The following is a 24775-nucleotide window of genomic DNA, read 5'->3' as shown; positions in this document are numbered from 1 at the left end:
CCACAGGCTGCCTGTCTTGGAACCTAAACATAGTTTTCATTGTGTTACTAATAAAAAGGAACTTCATGTATACTACTTTAGTTCCATTGATCTGACGCCAGAACTCACTTTGATTGATCATCAGAATAAACATGTGGGGGGCGTCCGGTTGCCTACTGGTCAAGGCGCATACCACATAGGCACCGCCACATAGGCATGGTTGCCGCCGCGGCGTCGCCGGTTCGGTTCCCGATCCGGACGGCCTTTGCCGCGTGTCACTCCCCGTCTCTCTCTCTCCCCATTTCCTGTCAGTCTACTGTATACTATCAATAAAGGCATAAAAGCCACAAAAAAGAAAAAAAAAGAATAAACACGTGGCCCACCCATCCCACCTCACAACATTAAGTGGTCGGATGGGAGGGTCGCAAACGCTTTCCAAACTTTCCAAAGTGGGCCTTCCTTGACCAGAAAAGGTTAGGTTCCGCTGTTTTAAAGTATTTTCCTATGATTCTATATTTCTCCTTCAATTTATATAAACTTCCATTCACACACAGTTACCTGGAAATCCAGCCAGATAACTGCATGGAAGGTAGAGCAATTAATGTGGATATTGTCACTAATCGGGTGGACACCTTTATGTCCACTATGCCATTAATTTTCAGGAAATGGGAAAAAAAGACTTAGTTAATAATTTATATTTAGTCATAAACCTTTTGTTAATACTTGGTTAAAGATTTACAAAACTCACTGACACACTTAACCGCTTTCAATATGGCTTCACTATTTTGGGCATGTAATAAAAAATGATATAATGATCTCTCCCGTTGAATCCCCAACTGTCCATCTACAAACTTGTAGATCGACTATTTTTGCTGCTTTTGCGTGACACTGTTATATGATGAAGTATCAGCCTCTTCTCCCCCTCCTTCCAATATATTTCACAGGATTTCTCACTCTAGTCTGCAGTCTGCATGTTTTTAGCACACATTAATTTTGTGCTTTGCATTGTGGTCTCATTTGTTTAGCTTTGTATCTTTGCCTTCTTGGTAGGGCTGGGCAATTCATCGAAAATATAACTGTTCCTCTTTTTGCTGGGGGACCCCCTGAAACCCCTCAATCACCCTTCAGGGTCCCCAAACCTCACTCTGAGAACCAGTGCATTCGATTATTTCATCTTTTAGTTGGACAAAATCTCCTCTTCCAAGAGACCTTCTGTTCCTTCTAGGCAAGGCAGGTTTAGGCAATTCAGAGCACATGAAACACATTTTAAATTTTAATTCAGTAAAAAGCTAGAAACAAAAGTTCAACAGAATTAACACATATCTTCTTAATAGGAAACACCTATTCAGAACACAGAGAAAAAAGAGAAGAAAAGTGTTTTGTAATATTAATATAATTTATATCTGCAAAGTAACTAACTGAAGTTTAAAAATAATTGTAGTGGAGTGAAAGTACAGTATTTGGATCCTAGATGTAGTGGAGTAGAAGTAAAAGTATTGGAAATTGGAAATACTCAAGTAAAGTACAAATACCTCCTAAGTACTGTACTTAAGTAAATGTACTTAGTTACTTTTGCAGCAGACGTGCAGTTTCCTAGGAGTTAGTTCTAATCTCATATTGCTCAACAACATTATCTAATCTCATAAAAAGTAGAGGACGGATCCGGGTCTGTAAAAAGAATGAAAACAAAAAACAAACAAACACAGTGTTTGTTTGTTTTTGATTCTGCTGATGAAGACTGATTAAACATGTTGGTTCAAACATTTGAATAAAGGAGACTTTTTATTCATAACTTTTTCCTCCTGTTATTCGTGAGTACCCGGATCATTCCTCTAATTTCATTTTGTATAAAAAAACACGAGTTTTTATTTTGTTTTTATTGATTGAATACTTTGTTAGTCAGAAATGTAAACAGCACATGGTACAGTCAGACATGCTTGTTTTTCTCAGTTGTTATGTCTTAAAAAAGGGTTTTATGTCTCAGAGGGTCTCTCCATGTCATGTTGAAAGTGAAACCAAGTCATTCTTTTGTTTCCGCTCTCTTTGTTTGAAACATCCAGCCTGAACCTCTGGCAGAGGTTTCCTGTTCCATCTCTCTTCCAGTGGCGTCAGTTCAGAAAAAGCTAAGGTATGGCAACATGACTGGTGTCTTGCACGCACGCGACAAGACACCAGTCATGTTGCCATACCTTAGCAACAGGCATGATACATTTATTTTAAGAAGTACATTCTATTTTTCTCCACGTTTCTTGGGCTGGATATGGCGGTTGTTCAAGTGCAGCTAAACTTGTCATGTTAGTAAACGTGCCACAATTAACAATAATGCATTGCACCTGTGCAGCTGACCTGCAGAACCTGGGAATATACCATCTTGTCAAAGTGTGGAGAATATAATTATAATACCTTGTTAAAGTGACCAGTTTGTTACATTTTGCATTTGTAGTTATTTTACTGTAATCTAACAACATAATAACCAGAACAGATAGACAAAGAGACATTCATGGATTTTTATATAAAAGTAACTTTTATTCCCCCCCCCCCCTGGGTATGGCAGCTGCATACCCCTGCCATACCCAATTGACGCCCCTGCTCTCTTCTCCATTCTTCATTCTTCCTTATCTCTCTCATCTGTAGTGCTGTGATTCCCAGCCAGTGAGCCCTCAGGAGATTCCAAATAATTGGCAAAACAAACAAGATTTCTCGCAAAAATAAATTCATTGATCCAATCCTGAAGCCTATCGATAGGTCATTATTGTCATTAAAATAAACATGCCCAGATTGCCTACCCATGCATGTAACTAGCCAGAAGCACCCTGTGGGTTAGATGAGGGGGACCCTCCACCCTATGAGCACTAAGAGTTGAGGCATTACATCAAACATATAATTTTCCAAATGTCTGTCTGTCTGAGTGTCTGTCTGAGTGAGTGTCTGTCACAGCGTTTCTCCTCAGTGGCTGGAGCAATTGTTCTGAAATCGCATCACCATTAGCATATGAACACACCTAACATAACTGTGAAGCCTGTTTGTCACTTTCACAAATCATATGCTGTATATTAGCATTTTTATGGTGTATCTATATCTATTCTGCATCTAGCTTGAGGCATATCTATTCTGCATCTAGCATGAGGCAACATGTTTAACCAGCTGTGTGTGTGTGTGTGTGTGTGTGTGTGTGTGTGTGTGTGTGTGTGTGTGTGTGTGTGTGTGTGTGTGTGTGTGTGTGTGTGTGTGTGTGTGTGTGTGTGTGTGTGTGTGTGTGTGTGTGTGTGTGTGTGTGTGTGTGTGTGTGTGTGTGTGTGTGCGGGCGGGCGGGCGGGGGGGGGGGGGGGGGTCTGTTGTCTGGCCCTGTTAGAGATTTTGTCCAAAAATCATGCAGATCGGTACACAGTATCTCTGTAGCCATTAAACGAAACGGGTATTTCTTACATTGATGCTCCTACATATTATCATGCAAGCACCAGTTAAAGTTACTTTCCATCCCTCATATACTGTGTGCACAGTGCACATCCCATAACCCACACACTGCACATCATTTCAGAGCTCATATCTTTGAACGGGTAAGGACTAGTTTTGTATAACACGGTTCTACTGTGAAAATAGCAGATCTACTGTACATGCTCACAACTCCCTGCGTTTTGAGGCGTTGTGAGCATGTAGATCTGCTGTTTTCACAATTTCTGCCTCTAATATTTGACAATTTGGACAATGTTTAATTTGTCATTTTTGAGATATTAAAAAGTCCTTCAATTTTCACTTTAGAAATGTGCAGATAGTAACCCTCTATCTATACTATAATTTTGCGAATGTCTGTCTGAGTGAGTGTCTGTCTGTCTGAGTGTCTGTCTGTCACAGCGTTTCTCCTCAGTGGCTGGAGCAATTGATCTGAAATCGCATCACCATTAGCATATGAACACACCTGACATAACTGTGAAGCCCGTTTGTCACTTTCACAAATCATATGCCGTATATTAGCATTTTTATGGTTTAACTACTATCTATTCTGCATCTAGCACGAGGCATATCTATTCTGCATCTAGCATGGGGCAACATGTTTAACCAGCTGTGTGTGTGTGTGTGTGTGTGTGTGTGTGTGTGTGTGTGTGTGTGTGTGTGTGTGTGTGTGTGTGTGTGTGTGTGTGTGTGTGTGTGTGTGTGTGTGTGTGTGTGTGTGTGTGTGTGTGTGTGTGTGTGTGTGTGTGTGTGTGTGTGTGTGTGTGTGTGTGTGTGTGTGTGGGCGGGGGGGGACGTTGGCTGGCCCTCTTTCAGATGTTGTCATGTAGATCGGTACACAGTATCTCTGTAGCCTTTAAACGAAGCGGGTATTTCTTACATTGATGCTCCTACATATTATCATGCAAGCACCAGAAAGTTACTTTCCATCCCTCATATACTGTGTGCACAGTGCACACCCCATAACCCACACACTGCACATCATTTCGGAGCTCATATCTTTGAACGGGTAAGGACTAGTAGACTTAAACAATTGGTTTGTTTACTGTTGAGTGAGAAAATAATGTTGCACATTAAGCTATTCATCTGGGTCCCAACCCAGAGAACCACTGGGTTAGATGAGTGGGTGTCCGTGAACACTGTGGCATTTTCAAGTGGGCCCTGATCTTGGGGGAGGGGAGGGGAGGGGGGGGGGGGGCTGCTTTAAAAACAAAATTCCATTCGAATACTTGGAGGGAATTCAAATGGAAAGTGATAACTAGATTTTTTAGGACGCCGGTGATTGTGGCTAAAATGGGACCGACTCATTCTAATATGTGCTGGAGGGACTGCGGGGAACATATTGGTAACCACACTCATATATTTTGGACCTGTCCCAAATTAAGACTATTTTGGAAGGAGATCTCTGAGGCACTGAAGGAAGTCTTTGGTCAAGCTTTTGATGTTGATCCCATGGTAATTTGTTGGGAATGGTACCTGAGGGAATAGAGGGCAGAGCCAAAATATATTTACTCCATATACTACTCACAGCGGCCATAAAATGTATTACAATTAAGTGGTTGAAACCGGACCCACCAACATACAACATGTGGGTGGTTAAGGTACGTGAAATTTATCAAGTGGAACAAATTACTTACGCTCTAAGACTTCAATCGGACTTGTTCTTTAAAAGATGGACTCCAGCTACACCAATTTTGATGGATCAAACTTCTTGTGTTCCCTCAAATATAAATGCTTTGATTTCTCATTCTGCCCCAGCTCTTTCAATACCTTCCCACTTAGACTCTCTCTCCTCTGCCATATTCACATAGTATTCACATAGAATACACTGTTCTACTGTATTATATATTCCTAATGTGCGTTTTTCGAATGTGCTTTTTGTTTGTTAGTTTGTTTTGCTTTTTTGCCAAATAATTTCTATTTCTTTTTTTTCTACAAGTGGTATACAGCTGAAAAATGTGTAAGGAAAAACAGTTGTGAAAATATGTTTGTTATATTTGTACAAGTTGCCTAAACTGAAATAAAAAAAATCAAAAAAAAAAAAAAAAAAAAAATCCAGCCTTTAATTTTGTCCTTGAATCTTGGGCAGCATTCTTTCCTGTTTCATCTCTTTCCTCTCCCCCAGCACACCTTATCTCTCCTTAAGTCCTATCTGCTTTATTGCTCACACTGAAGAACGTCCATATCCACAGTTTTCAGTTACATTTACCCAGTTACATTACATTTACTTAACCCATTAAGACTCTTTCAAGATTTTTCAAAAATAACCAATGTACCTGGTCGCAGTACGGCACAAAGTGACGTGCCGTGAGATGCTATATCTGCTATTTTTGAGAACCACTGTTTCTGGCTTTAAGGAGTAGTTCACCCCCCTTTCTTTGGATTACTCACTCCATGGAGACTAAACAATGTTTTTGTTACATTCCTAAGCCAAAACTTTGATTGTAATAAATGTACCCCATTGATTCTGGATGGAGACATCCGGAATCAATTTAATTTAAAAAAAAGTTTGATGTATGAAATTATTTTTAGAAAAAACACTGAATTTGTCTCTAATTCATGAAAAAAAAAATGAAAATGTTTTGAGATAATAATTAAAAGGGATATGTATTTACAAAAATGCCCAAATGTACGATAATTTCGGCATATCACCAAAAAGAGCGTGAATTCACTATTTTCCCTGGCTGCTGATCTGGGATCTGGTTTGGCTTCTCAAAATAAGCCAGGAAATCAGTCAATCTGTACTTGGAGGCATTAAAAACACTGGTTGTATCTTTCCAGACCAGTTTCAGGCATTTATTTGTGTAAGCTCCAGGAAGTTGCCTGCCTAAACGCAGCATATCTGATGCGTTTTTGTCATGCAGGAGTCTCAAACAAGGTTGTTTCTTACACTAAAGACGCATATTTTTGGTGAAATTACGTTTTTACGCGAGTGATTTCTCTTTTTTGGCTGTGTACGATAGTTTCATGTCAAATACGATAATTCTGTGCCTCCGGTATGATAATTCAACATGTCCCATCTGGCAACACTGCGACCCAGTAATTGGGAAACAGTGATATACTGTACAGCAGGGGTATTCAACTGGCGGCCCGCGGGGACCTTCCTTGTGGCCCCTGGAGCAATTTTGAAAAAAAAAAAAAAAAAAAAAAAAAAGATTTTTGAAAAAAAAAAAAAAAATTCAAAATCTATTTTTTTTCTTTCGTGGAGACTAATGAACGTTATAGGTATGGTTTGCGCGATATGGAACGTGAGCTTCATTTTACCATAATCACAGTAATCCCTAATCATATTCCATCATATTCAAGTGAAGAGACTCCAGTCAGAGCACTGCAGCAGAGTGGAGTGTGTGTGTCTGCGACCCACCTGATCCTCGTTGAGCATCGTTAAAGCATCAAAGAAGGCAATTGTGTGTGCACTGTCAATAAGGTCGACATCTACTCTAAGATAGCATCAAAGCCAGGTTGGCCATCACTAGTGTGATGTAGTTAGCACTAAGTAACAAGAAAGCATGTGTACAGTTGTCAACTTGAACATAAATTAAGCACATTAACATGAAAAGTATTCTGAAAAGTATTCTGCTTTGCAATGTAGTTAGATGAAAATGTGCTTGTTTGTGAAAATGTAGTAGAGAAAATGTGGTCGTGCCCGTTGTTTCAAGTGTTCATTAGATTAATAGCTGGGGGGGTGGATACGTTAGTGCGGCCCCCGGCCCCTTGGGTTTCTGTCAATGTGGCCCCCTGGACAATTGTGTTGAATACCCCTGCTGTACAGTATGGAGGGTGACTAATCCTCCTTCCAGTCTTTGGAGAGGACAGACTTCTATGATGTGTTCCGTTGTTTGCTCTGCTCTCGTCTCTACAAGCACAGAGAGAGCTAGGGCTGCTGCCCCATCTGTGAAGCAGTGGTGGAACAAGTACTCAAAATCTACAAAGTAACTAGTAACTAAAGTTTTCAAATAATTACAGTGGAGTAAAAAAAAAATCGGAGGTTCTCAAATCATGGGGTTCCCCAAATTATTTGATGTTACGCCCGGGATTCGAACCCGGGTATCCCGCGTTGCAGTCCAACATCGGACTCAACAGCAGCGAGTCACTCTGCTACATATCACATACAAATGAGGTAAACATTGTGAAAATAGACGATCTGCAAGCATGTTCGCCTATTTTCACAACATTTATATGTGGTAATTTAAAGTAAATGTGGGGGGGGACCCTTATTCTAATCTAGATGGAAGTGGAGCAGTGGGTTAGGGTTGTAGATGTCTGCATGGTTTGGTAGATGGGGAGAGTCTGACCTTCTGAAGCATCCTTTTTGTAAATGCTACTTACCGGATATGTAGATATAAGTATGTCCTGACCTGGACAGGATCTCTGGCTTATACTGTAGTGCTCACACTAAACTAAACACCTTCCTCTGTGTTTCTGTCTCTCTCTACTGTAGTGCTCAGGGATGGGACGATAAGCGATATTATCGTTTATCGTGATAAAAAACACTCACTATAATCGTATCGTGGAGATTTGTACATCGTGATATCGTCCTCCGTCATGCACTGGGTTCAATTCACGTTTTATTTGCCTAGCTGCATATCCGGTACCACTTAAACACTCTATAATTGGTAAAAATGTACTTATAATATACGTACTTGATACAGTCTTTTTTTCCACTCTCTATCAAATGTCTTTGCCAAAAAATAGGCGATCTACAAGTTCACAATGTGACGCGTCGTGAGCTTGTAGATCGCCTATTTCATGGCAAATGTTCCGCCACCGGGTTAATGGATTTTGATTATCGCGATAATATCGTAAATCGCGATTTCTTTTGTCACAATAATCGTGATATGAAATGTTCATATCGTCCCATCCCTAGTGCTCACATTGAACACCTTCCTCTGTGTTTGTTTCTCTCTACTGTAGTGCTCACACTGAACACCTTCCGCTGTGTTTCCCTGTCTCTCTCTCCAGCCTGTCAACATGAACAGTGAGGTCACCGCCAGCAGCCACCGGCCAATGAAGCGCCTCAGCACCATGTTTGCTTCGTTACAGGACAAGTTCTCCAGTCAGAGTGAGTCTTCATGTCCACACGACGCCACCTGGGCTGTCACCGGTTACACCAGTACATCGTCACACAAATAATTGCGATTAACGATTTTAATTGTGCTTTTGGCATTGGTGCGTATGAATACAATATTTAATTTCTGTTTGGTTTTTAGTACCCCAAATTGCACAGGGCAGATTTGACGAATAACAATTTATAATTTAGGCATTTAGCAGACACTGTTAATTCAGAGCGTCTTACAATAAGCAAGGACAGCACAAGGTAATACCGGTACATCAAATGCATAGAAGTAGTAATCTATAAACCAAGAACCTATTCAATAAAATCGATAATCTGTACTTCGAAGCAATACACACTATAGCTTCAATGGACGATAGGATGCCAAAAAATCTAGTCTGTCTATATAAAAATGCTATCTAAATTACATCATCGGTCTATATACAGTAGAAATGCTATCTAAATTACATTGGTCGGTCTTTATAAAAATGCTATCTAAATTACATCGGTCGGTCTTTATAAAAATGCTATCTAAATCAAAATGTTGCCTTTACATACGCCTGTATGGTTATCTAGGATAGGCAACTTTTACACTAAGTGCTAAGTGCTAAGGTGGAGTCTGAAGAGGTGAGTCTGAAGAGGTGAGTCTTCAGACTACGGTGGAAGCCAGGGAGTGATATGAGTCTGCAGTTCTAATTGCAATTTTGGGGGCCAGGAGGGTCTAGGACGAGTGGATCGTTGTCCTGGGTGTTTTAGCGAAGGTTCTGTCAGCATCCCTGTGTTAGATGATTGTAAATACCAATTTAAAAATGGCATCAAAAGCTTACTGCATGTCACATGTTGTAAGCTTGTAGATCTGCTATTTCGGCTATTTTTGGAAAATGTTTGAAAATGTATGAAAATCTTTCGACATGGAAACGAGTAACATCATTTAGCATCATCAATAATTTAGCTAGCGACGGCCTAGAACACCCTTAAGGACCCCCTGTGGGTCCCTGGACCCCACGTTGAGAACTGCTGCTGTGTTGTATAACTGGAGCTGTGAAATTCCAAACTTGGACGCCACATTCCGTCATTACCTTACTGCACGTCAGCTTGCAAACGTAAGGAAAAGACATGTGTTGAGACACGGTTTAGAATCGATTTTTCAGAAGTTGCTGTGGCCGCTTGGCAACTGGAAAGTTCCCAGTTCGATCCCGGGCTTCCCCAAAGTTACTGTCGAAGTGTTCTTGAGCAAGATGCTGAACACCTAGTTGCTCCCGATGAGCAGGTTGGTGCCTTGCATGGTTTCCTCTGCCATCAGTGTATGGATGTGTGTGTGTGTGAATGGGTGAACGTAATGCATGAATGTAGTGCACAATCTCTGTAAAGCACCTGCAAGCCTAAATGATTAGAAACGTGTTACCATTGAACAGCAAGCCTCTACATTTAATTCTACCACTTAAAGTGGCCATGCTTCTGCATACGCGCGCACACACACACACACACACACACACACACACACACACTTTCGAGGGACAATTGTTTTTTAGTTTTCTAGTTTGAATCTTGTGCTTCAACTTTACTTGTTTATTACTTCAGGGACTGAGAACCTTGTATAAGCCCTTTATGGGCTTCCTTTCTCGCCTGCACATATTTTCATGCTTTTTTAATAATGTTAACATGTATTGTTTATTTTCTTATTGTGCAAATAAATAAATCAAATAAAAAAAAAAATCAAACCAGATCTTATTATCTATACTTATTCTGTGATATTTTAGTATTTCAGCATGCAAGAACTGGTCATAGGATGCATTATCCCAGAGGTGAAGTGGTCCTTTAACATCGTTCCCTCCCGTAATGGGTGCCTGAGCAGAACTGTGCATAGCAGAACTAGTGTTCTGTGTTTGCCTCTTTCAGATCCCCTTCCCTACCTGACTTGACCCCTCTAGTAGTATTAGTATTCTAATGTAATTAGCATTCTAATCTCTATCTAAAGTCATCAGATGTTCATCAGGCATCAGTGAATTGAAGATGAGGAGCAGGACTTTTATCTTGGACGCGTAGCCTTGGGAACCGAACCGTAGGTCCTGTTGACATGATGTACAAGTAGCCTACACCAGTGGTTCTCAACCTGTGGGTCGGGACCCCCAGGGGGGTACCCAAAATATTTTGGGGGGTCCCCAGATGATTAACTTAATGTGCAACGTTGTTTTCTCACTCAACAGTAAACAAACCAGCATAACGTTTTAAGTGTATAGAGGGTATCTGCACATTTCTAAAGTGACAATTTAAGGACTTTTTAATACTTCTAAAATGACAAATTAAACATTGGCCAAATTGTCAAGTATTAGAGGCTGAAATTGTGATGCGAGGCGTTGTGAGCATGTAGATCTGCTATTTTCACAATAGTGTGTGCCAGCGGCTACGTCATTGTAGTCCTTAGCGGCCATTTCTTGGGTAAAAACACAGGTGTTTCAATTGTTTGATTGCATAGAACTAATGCTTTACTCCAATCAGAACACCTGTGTAAGGCTGTGTTTACCAAAGAAATGGCCGCTCTTAGAACTACATTTGGCACACCCTATAGAACCGTGCTATACAAAATGTAATGCCTCAACTCTTAGTGCTCGTAGGGTGGGAGGTCCCCAGTTGAAATATGATTATGTTGGGGGTCGCGGCCTGAAAAGGTTGAGAACCACTGGCCTACACCCCCAAGACGTGATGGTAGTATGTCGCTGGGACTTACCCTCAATCCAATACTCATGGAACCGGGGAGGACACTCTAACCAGGAGGCCACTGAGCTAAGTGGGGGACCTTCACAAGACACACGTGACACAACAATGACAGCTTTGTAACGCTGACAGTGGCCCATGTGGCCACAAGACCCACCAGAGACAAACTGGCATTTTGCAAACTTCCCTGTCCTGTTAACCTGACCACTACTGCTACTTTCTAAACCAGTGGTTCCCAAACGTTTCAACTCAAGACCAAAAAGACAAATTTGCTGTCTCCCTGGGTCAAAAAAGTGAAAATAGCAGATCGCGACACATTGTAAGCTTGTAGATTTAAAAAAAAAAATCATTCATTTATAGAAATTATGAACGGATTTATTTTTAATTTATTAAACTGTTTTGAAATAATAATGATAAAAAACTAAATGCAGGAAACAAAATAAGATATTTATTTATTCAACGACCAATTAAAATCCCCAAAATGTCTCACAACCCCACTGTTTCGGAAATGCTGGTCTAGACTACTGTCTTCAGTTTTCACCACAGACGGTTGGTTTCAAGGCTTGGTTGCATAAGCTCTATGCCACCACACAGGAAGTGTGACACAGGCTGGTACAGTGTTCAGCGGTACATATCTTTAAATAATATGTATACTGTCGCCTCACAGCTAGAAGGTCCTGGGTTCGATTCCCGCCGGGGGACACTGTGGGTGCTGGGGGCGTGTTCCCTCCTCCGCGTCATCAGTGCCCACACCCTAGGTGGGGTTGGCAAAAGGGCCTTTCTGTGTGGAGTTTGCATGTTCTCCCCGTGTCTCCTAGGGTAGATACCCTCACAAAAACATGCAGTAATCCTGGTCTCTATAAAGCCTCCCCCTGGCCAGCCGGGGCGCCTGATGGAGGGGAATGGAACTGGTTGGAATAACGTGTTCCTTCCACGCGCTACGTCCAACCGGGGAAGCTCCCCCTGTCAGGTGATAAGAAGCGGCCTGCTCACTCCTCATGCATTGAAGGAAGCATGAGCTCAGTTCGGGGCCCTCCCCAGGTTGGCAGAGGGAGAGTAGAGCCCAGGATCACAGCTTAGGCAAATGGCACCGGGTGAAAAAATGGGTTACAAAAATTGTGGGATAAAAATTTAGAATAAAAAAAATAATAATAATATGTATACTTTTTTACATGTCTGATTATTGAAAATAGGGGAAGTTCTCTATAAGCATCTCCTGCACAATAAGGGTTTATGCATTCTTTTCTTCAGCTTCTAACTCTTATGTGATAATAAATTAAACTGAACAACTGAAGTGCAATAAGCCCTTTTGCAAATCCCGCCCCATTCTGCCCTGTTACTATGATAGGACATTTGACCCTGGGCAGATTGTTTTTATAGTGGCAGTGAATGGGATTTTTTTTCCCTTCATAGCCTCATTACAGCTATATAAAGTACCAAAGGAAAAACATCTAGGTGATATTAATAAAAAGGGAAGACAAAGGTACAGTAGTTACATTGCAAAACAGGGGGTTTACCCAAAAATATATGTTTTAATTTGTTTAATCCCAGTGGGACAGAATCCTCTTTGCAGATTCTTTTATAGTGGTAGTGGATGGGATTTTTTTTCCCTTCATAGCCTCATTACAGCTATATAAAGTACCACAAAAAACACATCTACATGATATTAATAAAAAGGGAAGAAAAAGGTACAGTAATTACATAGCAAAACAGTAGTTTTCCCCCCGAAAATAAATGTTTTAATTAGTTTAATCCTCTGGATCAGAAAGAGAATAGACCGCGCATTGCATCCTGGGTAGGAAGAGGACAGAACTATAATCCTAACCTCACATAATAGGCTGGCTTTTCGTAATTCTGCCCATTTAAAATATATGTACCCAATCGTGACTCTTAGACCATTGATATGGTCCATGTGAACTAGTTTGTTGAAGCTTATTCATTATGATGAGCGAGATCACGGCCGAGATCGCGGCCGTACCGGGCGATCGCCGTGTCGCGCACTGCGGACAGTTTTGAAAGCCACATTTAACATTCTCCAGAATCTCCACTGCACAAACTCCACCCCCGATAGCAAAAAGTGAATGTTTTTTTCTGGTTGGCCAGTCAGGGAGTCTCAGGGACCAATCAGAAGGCTGACAAACGGTCTATTATCAAGATATGACACTTTCCTTTATTATGTAATTTTGCCCTTGCTTTTGTGACCTTGACCTTTGACCTTTTCAATCCTGCAGGATATTGTATATACATACGCACGCACGCACGCACGCACGCACGCACGCACGCACGCACACACACACACACACACACACACACACACACACACACACACACACACACACACACACACACACACACACACACTGTGACACACATCGTCATTTTCTGGCCAAAACCTCTTAACTCCATTTTTGAGGTTTTTGCCAACATCTGAGTGTTGGTTAAAATAATATTGAACCAATGGAAAGTAGTAAAAAGTGCTTGGGACAAAACCTCCTAACTCCACACTTTCTGCCAAACCAGCTAACTCCACCCGACTGGCCCTCTCTTTTTTTCATAAATATGTGCTATTGAACACCCTTTACGTCTGTGTGTTGGTTAAAATAATATTGAACCAATGAAAAGTAGTAAAAAGCCCTTCGGTCAAAACCTCCTAACTCCACTTGAGCTAATCTTCCCGAACATTTTGGAGACGGCAGAGAGTTGTATATCGTCGTTGTCGGGCAGAAAGCTTGTATCTCCAAGTTTCAAATGTGTACGTTTTCTTCGCAAAGTAAAGCCCTGCTTCATCATTTAAGGCCGTCGCACAAAAGTAGTGAAAACAGCAGATGTACAAGCACACCGCGAGGCGTTGTGTGCTTGCAGATCGGCTGTTTTCACTAGTTTAAATCATTTTAAAAATGATAAATGCAAAACAAACGGTTTTGGACATACAAGGTTTCCACCCGACAACGACGATATACAGTATACACTATACAGTACATACCCATTTGAAAATCTTTAAAAGTGATCGCAGCCCACCCATCTGACCTCTTAATGGGTTTAAGTACAGCGACCGATTTGACCCGATTGGATGGACGTGATGTTTGTGTCTGTGCATTAGGAGAGGAGCGAGAGCCCGCCCCTGGCCCAGGGACCCCCTCAGCACAGGACCAGACGCACCCCGCGGACCAGTTCTTCTTCGAGTACCTGGTAGTGGTCAGTCTGCACCGCAGCAAGCAGGACGGTTCCTACAAGCCAGTCATCATGTACCAGTTCCCAAAGGTCAGTGGACGGGTCAAACCACATCAACCCGCAGCGTTCCTGTCCCGACCTGGGACAAATGTTTGGCCAAAAATAGCCGATCCCCAAGCTCACAGCACGTCGCAACAACGTGCCTTTGGGATGTCTCTCTGAGGCGTTGGTTCTCCCAACTTTTTAGTTCAAGACCCAAAAGCGAAATTAGACGTTTTGCGCTGGACTCAGACAAGTGAAAATGGCAGATCTGCAATCTCACAGCTTGTAGATCTGCCGTTTTCACTACTTCTTGAATATGTTTTTAGTATAGTTTTGGAAATTATATATATTTTTTGGATTTTATTCATGAAATACTTTTGAAAAAGTTTGGAATTGTGTTAACTCCGATACTGTCAGAGTAACTGACCCATAAGGGGCCATTTGGTTGCTAACTATCAATCATTTAGCAGGGGACGCCTTGGAATCCCCTCAAGGATCCCTGGGGGTCCCCGGACCCCACTTTTGTGAACCTCTGCTATAAGGAACATCACAGTCTCTCCCCAGGGGTTAACACTTAACGGTTGCCTGTTTGCTTCCAGGTTGCCTGACGGGCAAGTGTGTTTGAGTGGGGAAGCAACCGTATTTAATTCGCTATAAACACAACACCAGATATCTGTCTAAAAGTATCTATATCAGGGGTCTTCAACAGGGGGTCTGGGACCCCTAGGTGGTCCTCAGAGTTACTACAGGGGGTCAAATTCAAGTAGTTAAATATCTGAGAATCCAAAATACACTGATGATTGTGCTGTCAAACAATCATACTACAGTATATGGAATCTATGAACAGGTTGTGGGGGTCCCTGCTTCATCTCTCTCTCTCAACGAAGGGGTCCTTGGCCTGAAAATGTTGAAGACCCCTGCTCTAGTACCTCTGAGAACTCTTTGAACGCCTATGACTAGCCCGTTTGTCATTTTACTCACGGTTCATACTGCCACGGCGAGCGTCATCGAATCCTTATTTGGGCATGGAATAGAGCGTGCTTGTCCGCTGTCTGTGAATGATCCCAGCTGCACCGAAGTAGAGTGCAGCCAGAAGTCATGTGACCTGAACCAAACCATCTCGGTTTGGTTAAAAAATATATTTTTTTCTCTGTTTTATGCAGATTTTGGGCAAAAACAAGCCACATTCAACTGTCTATATATCTCTGCATTGTATTATCACGGCCGGCATTTATTTTTATTTTTTCTAAACCGGACCACGCAGCTAGTTCTAGAACGAATACCAGGCTTTCCTCCAATGCGAGGTTAATTCACACAAACCCGTTTAGTTTGATCAATCTGAACGCTTTGGTTTTGTTTGAACAGTTGAGAGTGATGCGCCTTTTGAATTCAGGTGTGGTTAGTTTGTGTTGACACAGCCGTAGCGTTTGAGAGCCAAAATGAACAGAGGGCAGACATGCAGCTGTGATGCCTCTTCATTACAGTATATGGGCCAAAGACCAAAGGTGCATCATCTGTTTTAGGGATGGTCTCTTTCTGACTCATCTGATGTCATAATGTCAGCATGACCTGCTGTCATTGACAACCAGGGGTCATCTCCATGTTGGCTTGCCTTGCGGTGGACATTTTGGTCAAAATTCCAATTTTGCCACGGACATTCAAATTGAGCGGACGTTAATATTGCTATAGTTAAGGGGGTCCTTACAAATAAAACATTTGAGAACCACTTGTACTAGTGGACTCATAATGTGCCCTAGTCTCATAGTTAATCATTATACATATTCTCGACATTCAATAGATAGATATATAGATAGATACAGTTGTGGCTAAAAGTATTGGCACCCTTGCATTTGTAAAACTAAAATATCTTCCTGTGTACGGACATTGATGACCCCTGTTCACAACAGAATACACTCTGTTCTAGTTTCACACCATCAACAAGAACAATACGACGTCTGTTCGTCTCGAAATGTTCTACCTGTACAGTCCAACAAAAACACTTTATGATAACACGAGTCCTGACATTTATTTGTCACTCAAAACCACTTTCATCTTTAGCAAGTCAACATCCACAAACTATATACTGTATATTTATCTATGACACTGACTGTGACCTCAATACTCTAACTGTAATCGTAGTATTTGTTTAAAACTAGGTAGTATTTGTATAGAAAGGTAAATTAGCCTGGGCTAGAAACCCAATATACAATGCAATGGTTTCTTGTTTTTATAACTTGATACATAGTTTGTCTTATATATATACTGTATATATATTATATATATATATATATATATATATATATATATATATATATATATATATATATATATTGTCTGTTAAAAAACATAAAAAGAGAAAACTAACAAACACTGTGACAAGACGTGGTCCCAGTGGATGCAGAAGAGCGTGAGTGTGGCTTGTAACTGTCTAGAGAGACCCAGATTTGTACAGTACTGTAGTGTGTGTTCTAGGGCATTAACCAAAAAGTCAACAAGTCGAGTTCATTACACAAGTCGACTCCCACCAGGGAAAGTCAAAAGTTGAAAAAAATAAAATAAAATAAAAAATGTATTTTTTCATCATAATCTTTGCTCCATGTGTGCGTGTGTACAGCATTCAAACAGTAGGATTGTTTATTGTCAAGGACAGAATGATTCTCTCCTTTTCCAAATGTGTTTTTTCAATGGAATTAAGCACAGGGTTCCGGGTTTTGTCCCCCCCCGTTCATGCACGGTGTGACGATGTCATCAAACAATAGTCGAGTCGACTTGCAAAAATCACAAGTCTTTAATGTGTTCTTACGTGTTGCAGCTCCCACCAGACTTGTTCTTGTGTTCTTCTGTGTTGCAGTGTGTGTGTACAGTACTGTAGTGTGTGTACAGTAATGCAGTGTGTGTTCTTGTGTGTTGCAGCTCCCACCAGACCTGGGTCGCTCACAGAGGGAGGAAGAGGAGAAATCTCGTGAAGCCATTACACTCTTCTGTTTCCCTGAAGGAGTCGACTGGGCGCCACTCACAGAATACCACAGGTACCCTACAACCCAACCCAACCCAACCTAACCTAACCCAACCCAACCCGCACACAGAATACCACAGGTACCCTACAACCCAACCCAACCCAACCTAACCTAACCCAACCCAACCCGCACACAGAATACCACAGGTACCCAAAAACCCAACCTAACCCGCTCACAGAATACCACAGGTACCCAACAACCCAACCTAACCCGCCCAGAATACCACAGGTACCCTACAACCCAACCTAACCCAACAACCCAACCCAACCCAACCTAACCCACTCACAGAATACCACAGGTACCCAACAACCCAACCCAACCCACTCACAGAATACCACAGGTACCCTACCATGGACCCAACCAGTAGTTCTCAAACCTTTTCATGTCAAGGACCCCCAAATGAATATGTATTTGGCCGTTGACCCCCCATCAGAAGATATTTTGTGCCTGTGACTCCCATACAATATTTGTCCTGACAAAATGTTATGTTTTAATACCCTAGTTTTCAAATAACCAGTGTATTATAGCATAAATGTAGCTACACAGATTTTCATGCTATATTAACTAATTTAGCTGGGGACCCCCCATCGATGATGTTGCTGGCAGACAGGTTTCTGAACTGTCCACAGCCCTCCTCTGAGACACAGAGTAGACCAAAATGGTGCAATATTATCTCGAGTGTTAATGAGGACCTATTATATGAAGATGGGTTGAAAAGTCCTTTAACTCACCAATGCAACTCCTTGCAACATGCGACTCCTTGCAACCATTATCCCCAAAGGCTGTTGCAAGGAGTTGCATTAGTGCGACGTGGCCTTAACTGTTTTGTTGCAAGGAGTTGTGAGTAGTTGCATTGGTGCGGTTTTTGGCCGTTTTGGATATCATGTAGGCTACATAGCTATGGATATCATGTAGGCTACATAGCTTTGGATATCATGTAGGCTACATAGCTTTGGTTATCATGTAGGCTACATAGCTTTGGTTATCATGTAGGCTACATAGCTATGGATATCATGTAGGCTACATAGCTTTGGTTATCATGTAGGCTACATATCGCTCACATTTAACGTTTTATGGACATTGCAACATTAAAAATACTATCAACCATTGCTGTGCTCGAATGTCCTGATCTATGTGATTGAAAAAAGTTGTCACTATAGCCCCATTTCCACTGTAGGGTCGACCCAGAACTAGAACCAGAACTTTCCAGAACCAAGAACTTTCAAGAGCCTGTGAAGTTCCAGGACCAAGTTCTGCTTACGTTTCCATATAACCAGAACTAACTGGGAAGGTCCCTACAAAGAGCAGCAGCGCTGCTGTCTTTTGTTACTGGGTGTAGTGTACAGCACTTTGGTTCAACACATCGTTTTAAATGTGCTCTATAAATAAAGTGGATTGAATTGGAGTGGTGCTCCTTTCCAGAAGTTGAACTGTTTCCATGTTGAAGCTCCCAGGGAGCTGCGCCAAGGAACGACGGTTGTCGGGAGCACTGAATCGCGATTCTTGGCTGCTGGGTAGAGCTGCACACCAGTGCATATTGACCATGGAAATGCATGGCAGACTGGCACTGCCAGCTCAAAGCGTGTTCTCTGCGGACGTGTGCTGGTGGCTGACTGGCTGTTTACAAAGACACAAAACTACCGGTAGTCACAAAACACTGTTTGCGTATGGCTGTTAACAACATATAAATGTTGATTAACCTGCCTGACACCTAGTAGCTCCTCCAGACAGAACCACAAGACTCATTGCACATCTATTATTTACATATTGCTACAGTAGTTCCTGCTTTCCATTATCGTAAATATAGAATATTACTGATTCCTTATAGCAGGGTTCTTCAACAGGGGGTCCGGGACCCCTAAGGGGTCCTCAGAGTTACTACAGGGGGGTCACCAAATCTTTGTGTGATAGGATCATGTTTTTTACATGATCCACTTGAACCCTAGCATCCCTTTTCTGAGTGGAACATTAGCCAAAAAATAACAGATCTACAAGCTCACAACGCCTCGCAAGGTGACGCGTTGTGAGCTTTTAATTCAGCCACTTTCACTATTTGCCCTACATAAAGTAGATGGAGTTTAAATGGCTAAAGGTGGCATTTGGAAGTGAAAGAACAGCGGATGAATGTTCAATATACTGTATAATCAATCTATCAACTATTTCTTTTTTTTTTTTAGGGGGGGACACTATTTACTCTTATACAAATACCATTTTTCCCATCGCTTTTCGTATGTCTCTGCTTTGTTCCTCAGGTTATACATAATTTTTTCTATGAGGCTGATTTCTTCCACAATGTCCAACCAATGTTCCTCGCTAGGAGGGGCCTCTTTCAACCACCTTGTGATTGCTTTTTTAGCCACCAGTGTCAGGATTTTGAACAGATGAATGTCCTCTTGTCCAACTGTGTCTTCGGGTATCAAGCTGATCTTATAACCCATGATTTCCTCTAATATACTTAGAACACTGTCCCAGAATGTCTGTATTTTCTTACACGACCAGAATATATGTGAGTGATCGGCATTCAAGTGGCCACATTGTCTCCAACAATATTGCGGCTTTCCTAATTGTTTACTTTTGATTTTTGGTGTAATAAAGTGCAACACATTTTTCCACCCGAATTCCCTCCAACCTTTAGAGCTAGTTGAAGATTGTTGTGTTTCACAAATAGAATGCCAGTTACTCTCAGACAGTTCAATTTTGAATTCAGATTCCCACTTCAATTTTACATACAGTACTGTATATTTCCTCCATGTTGACTCTCTAATCCTCTATACAGTTTAGAAACAATCCTTGAGGGTGTTTGTTTGTATGCACTAGTTAATACCTGGATTACTTCATTACCCTCAGCTGAAAGGTATTTTTTCATTTCTGTATCATAGAAATACCTTAGCTGCAAGTATCTGAATAAATCACCATTTTCTAGACCAAACTCCCTCTTAAGTTGTTCAAAAGATTTGAAGTGTTGTCCCTTTATAAGTGTACATACAGCTGTTATTCCCCTACCCCTCCATCTTTCATAGGTCTTATCAAGTTCACCAGGTTTGAATTTTGATGTCTGAGATGGCCATATCAGAAGTTTACTATCACCTGTCATTTTGTATTTTTTAACCACCTTGTGCCTTAAAGGACAACTCCGCCCTAAATCACTTCTAGCCTCATTTTACTACTTATATTGATGCAAAATTACCGTCCATGGGGTCTATCAGGCAGAAATGCACCTGTTGTCCAGTTTCCCCAGCAGAACCCAGCAGCTTTCATAGCATAGAGTGGAGGCTATAAGCCTATCGCTTTTACACTATTTGTTGTGGTCAAAAGTGTTAATTTTTCATGAATGTGGTACTAGTTGTCATTACAAACACACCCATGGTATTGTTGTGCCACACAAGCCATCACACTCTGCTAAATAGATGTTATGCTTTTATGGGTTTTGCTAAGTCCCGGAAAAGATGCCCTGTGATTGGCCAGTGCAGTCACTTTGATTGGCACTTGTGCCGAATGATCACCCCAAAACATTATTTTATGAGATTGTGGTGGATTGTGTGGGACAACCAAGGCATGGATGTGTTTGTAATGACAACTAGTAACACATTCATGAAAAAGAAAATCACTTTTGAACACAACAAATAGTGTAAAAGCGATAGGCTTATAAACTCCACTCTATGCTATGAAAGCTGCTGGGTTCTGCTGGGGAAACTGGATAACAGGGGCATTTCTGCCTAATAGACCCCATGGACAGTCTTTTGGGATCAATATAAGAAGGAAAATGAGCCTAGAAGTGTCTCCTTTACAATAGAGTTGTGTCTCCTTTACAATAGAGTTGTTACCCTTGGATACTTTTCCACTTAAACAGGCTTGAGGGAGAGCCCGACCCACCTCAATATCCTTCCACCTGGCTATATACGTAGGGGAGCACCAATATACTATGTATCTCAATTACATAGTCCAGTTGGAGAGTCTTATCTATCAACTATTTCAGTTGAGATAAAGAGAACATTAAACGCTGTACATGATAGTATTTAGATACAGAGAACATTAAACGCTGAACATGCTAGTATTTAGCCTGTGTTTGTTGTTTTTTCCAGCGAGACCTTCTCGTTTGTCCTGACAGAGGTAGACGGAAGCAGACGGAACGGATACTGCAGACGATTACTGGTGAGTAACTAGTAATTATTAATGAATTATAGATTACTGGTGAGTAACTAGTAATTATTAATGAATTATACATTATTTGTGACAGATAATTAGTGATAATCTGATGGTTTTGTTTTGTCTCGTTGATGACCTGCAGCCTCATGGTAAAGGGGCGCGGCCTCCAGAAGCATATTGCATCATCAGCAAAGTGGCTTGTTTTGGTCTCTTCTCAAAGGTGACACACACACACACACACACACACACACACACACACACACACACACACACACATATACACAATGTAAATATACTATGTATGTGACATGCAGTTCGCTCTACAATTAATATCTCCTCATTAACTCATTGCATGCCAAGCCCGATAGTCCCGAGATTATTTCAATGTCTTTCCCCGCCAGGCCCGATAATCCCGAGAAAAAAGAAAAAAGAAAAAAAAAAACAATTTTCTTTTTTTCAAAAAAAAATTTGGACCCCAAAAAATGTAGTAGGCATGATAGCAATCGCGAAATTGCATGTTTAACCCCCATAGCAACCCCATCTTTCAAACATGGCAGCCATCTTTGTTTACATTTTAGGAAAACATAATGGCTGCTATCTCATGAATGCCTGAACGGATTTCCATTCGGATTTTTTTGTTTGAAAGCTGTGAGCAATGTGGACACACGTGGTGCATGATCCGTGCACTATGAATTACATGGAAGTCTATGGAGACAGGGGCAGGGGAGAGTACGAAGGTATTGTTAAATGGCGGGGAATGTGTTAAAGTTCTGGGTGGTCGGTGCTGGTGGGTGGATGTCACATCTGGACATAACTCTGTGAGCACTGCTCTGATCAATACAACATAGGACTAGGGGCTCTATTATGATCCAGGTCTTATGCCTTATGCCTTAACTTCTTTGCCTTTTTTTTTTTACTATTTTGAAAAACATTTTAAATACTTCAAATGCTGATCTACATCTGCACGTTGTGAGCTTGCAGATCAGCTATTTGAAATATTTAAAAAAAAATATGTCTAGTAAAAAAGGCAAAGAAGTTAAGGCATAAGACCTGGATCATAATAGAGCCCTAGATGTTCATTGTGGCCTAATAAGCACCATCGCCTATTGTAACCTTAATGTTTGCCAAGAATATGGACGCACGTGTTTAACTACTTAAACCCTCTAGTTTACTCTAGACTAGGGATGGAGCTTGTTAATTGTTATTGATAATGAGCACCTTATTGAGCCCACTATCAGTGATGTTACTAGGTTTTCAATGTAATGGGTCCCGGGACCCACAGGTGGTCATTCAAATGGGTCCCAGAAAAGTTTTATGAGTCCTCAATACAATGTTTTCGAGCGCTGTGAGCTTGTAGATCGGCTATTTTCAAAATGTTTGCCTATTTCTTATATTTATTTTACAATTTGGCTAATGTTTGAACTTAGAACTACTAAAACTACTAAAACATGTGCCCCTAATGAATTCGGGCATGCAAAATGGCGTTGGACGTCAGTGGAATCAAAACATTGACGTTTCTATCGCCTGTTTAAGACTTTCTACGTGGATTTTATTTGTGTTAACGTAGGGTAAAATAGGATGCTTTCACCCATGAACAATGGTGGTGTCTGTGGAATTTTAAAATGTTTTTCTTTTACCGCGACGCAGTAAATTATTTTAACATGGACTCCAATGGAGGCGCATCCCCGGGACCCCAGGACCATGACATGAATGAGTCCCTGGGTGACTTGAATGAGTTTATGATGCGGGATGCGCACGTAATGACATCACTGCACTATTGAACGTTTTCTAATATTTTGTGGAAAGACGCGAGACGACAAATTCTGAACAAAACTGGTATCTTTTTTTTATTGGCCAGTTGTTGCGACTGTGAGTTTGTGGCTGACCACCATCTATGAAGACGACAACTGACAAAAGTAACAAATATTATCATTAAATATCATCAAAACAATCATTCATTAGTGTGCAATAAGTGTTAAATGGCTTTATATTATGGATAGTACTGTAATAATTTCTTGAACGATTGTTTAAACATGACGTCATGGGCCGCTATGCTCGATAACAGGCTTGATAAGCCCAAAGCTTACTGATACCGGGTACTCAATACATTTGTTATCAAGTTTGTAGCTGGCTCTTGTTTCGAGCTCCATCCCTACTCTAGACGTGACCTTTTCTGTCTACACCTTAATCTCTTGGTCATTGTGAGCTTGTAGATTGTCTGTTTTGGGCTAACGTTGCTGTGGTTCCCCGGCCAGATCTTTGATGAGGTGGAGAAGCGCAGGCAGAAGTCCATGGCTATGATCTACCCCTTCATGCAGAGTCTGAGAGAGGCTGCGTTCCCTGCTCCTGGAGACACCGTGGAGATCAAGAGCTTCATACCGGAGTCTGGCACTGAGGTCTCTACCATGTGTCATTAATGCTGATGTCTTTATCATAATGTAATTAATGTTACACTGAGGTCTCTACCATATGTCATTATCCCATTTAGGCCTAGAATTATTTAATGCTTCTATTGAAAAATAGCAGATATACAAGCTCACAGAGCCACACTGCGAGCTAGTAGATCTGCTATTTTTGAAAAGTTGTGAAAATGTGTGTAAATCTTTGAATATATCTAATTATTTAAGCGAACATTTGTAACTCAAAATTTGCTTCCGGGGGGAGGGGGGGGGGGGGGGGGGGGGGATTCAGAAGACACTCTGTGAGCTTGTACAGTATACTGTATCTGTATATCTGCTATTTAATAGTTAAATTCCCCCAGTTAAATGTGTGAATATGTGACACTGATGTTTTTACCATAATATCATTAATATGTGACACTGTGGTCTCAGCATATCTCATATATTGTATGTCACTGATCTTTACAATATCTCATGTCTCCATATCTCATCAATGTGTGACACTGATGTCTTTATAATATCTAATGTATATGACACTGAGGTCTCTCACTGAGGTGTATTATAGCCTATATACTGTACATATATGTAAGTATGTGCGTGCATGTGTGTGTAGATCATCAGTCTGACGCGGCCATGTGACTCGTGGTTGGAACATGTGGACTTCAAGACGTTGTTCAGCTGTCTGTCAGACCAGGAGGTTCTGAAGGTGTTCTCCTCCACTGTGATGGAGCGACGCCTCATCTTCATCGCTGATGAGCTCAGGTACAGTAGAGACTCCTCATCTTCATGGCTGATGAGTTCAG

The 24775-nt window shown here is 41.2% G+C and overlaps 1 protein-coding gene across 1 annotated transcript in view; it reads left to right on the top strand.

The window, feature by feature from the left end:
• Nucleotides 1-5015: 5015 nt before the first annotated feature.
• Nucleotides 5016-24775, top strand: part of LOC308286855 (DENN domain-containing protein 2D-like) — a gene marked incomplete at both ends in the record, with an annotated part of 31832 nt that continues 12072 nt past the window's right edge. Inside the window, 8 exons of the mRNA XM_080727978.1 lie at nt 5016-5030; nt 8392-8491; nt 14298-14462; nt 17334-17439; nt 21510-21579; nt 21716-21793; nt 23829-23969; nt 24586-24734. Coding sequence (XP_080584104.1) covers nt 5016-5030; nt 8392-8491; nt 14298-14462; nt 17334-17439; nt 21510-21579; nt 21716-21793; nt 23829-23969; nt 24586-24734 — 824 coding nt within the window. The remainder of the gene's footprint in view (nt 5031-8391; nt 8492-14297; nt 14463-17333; nt 17440-21509; nt 21580-21715; nt 21794-23828; nt 23970-24585; nt 24735-24775) is intronic.

This window comes from Nannobrachium achirus (assembly GCF_963921795.1).
Source record: "Nannobrachium achirus genome assembly, chromosome: 6".
In the NCBI taxonomy this organism is placed as follows: Eukaryota; Metazoa; Chordata; class Actinopteri; order Myctophiformes; family Myctophidae; genus Nannobrachium; species Nannobrachium achirus.
Note: the sequence above shows the minus strand (reverse complement) of the source record. Positions and strands in the feature narration are given on the sequence as shown.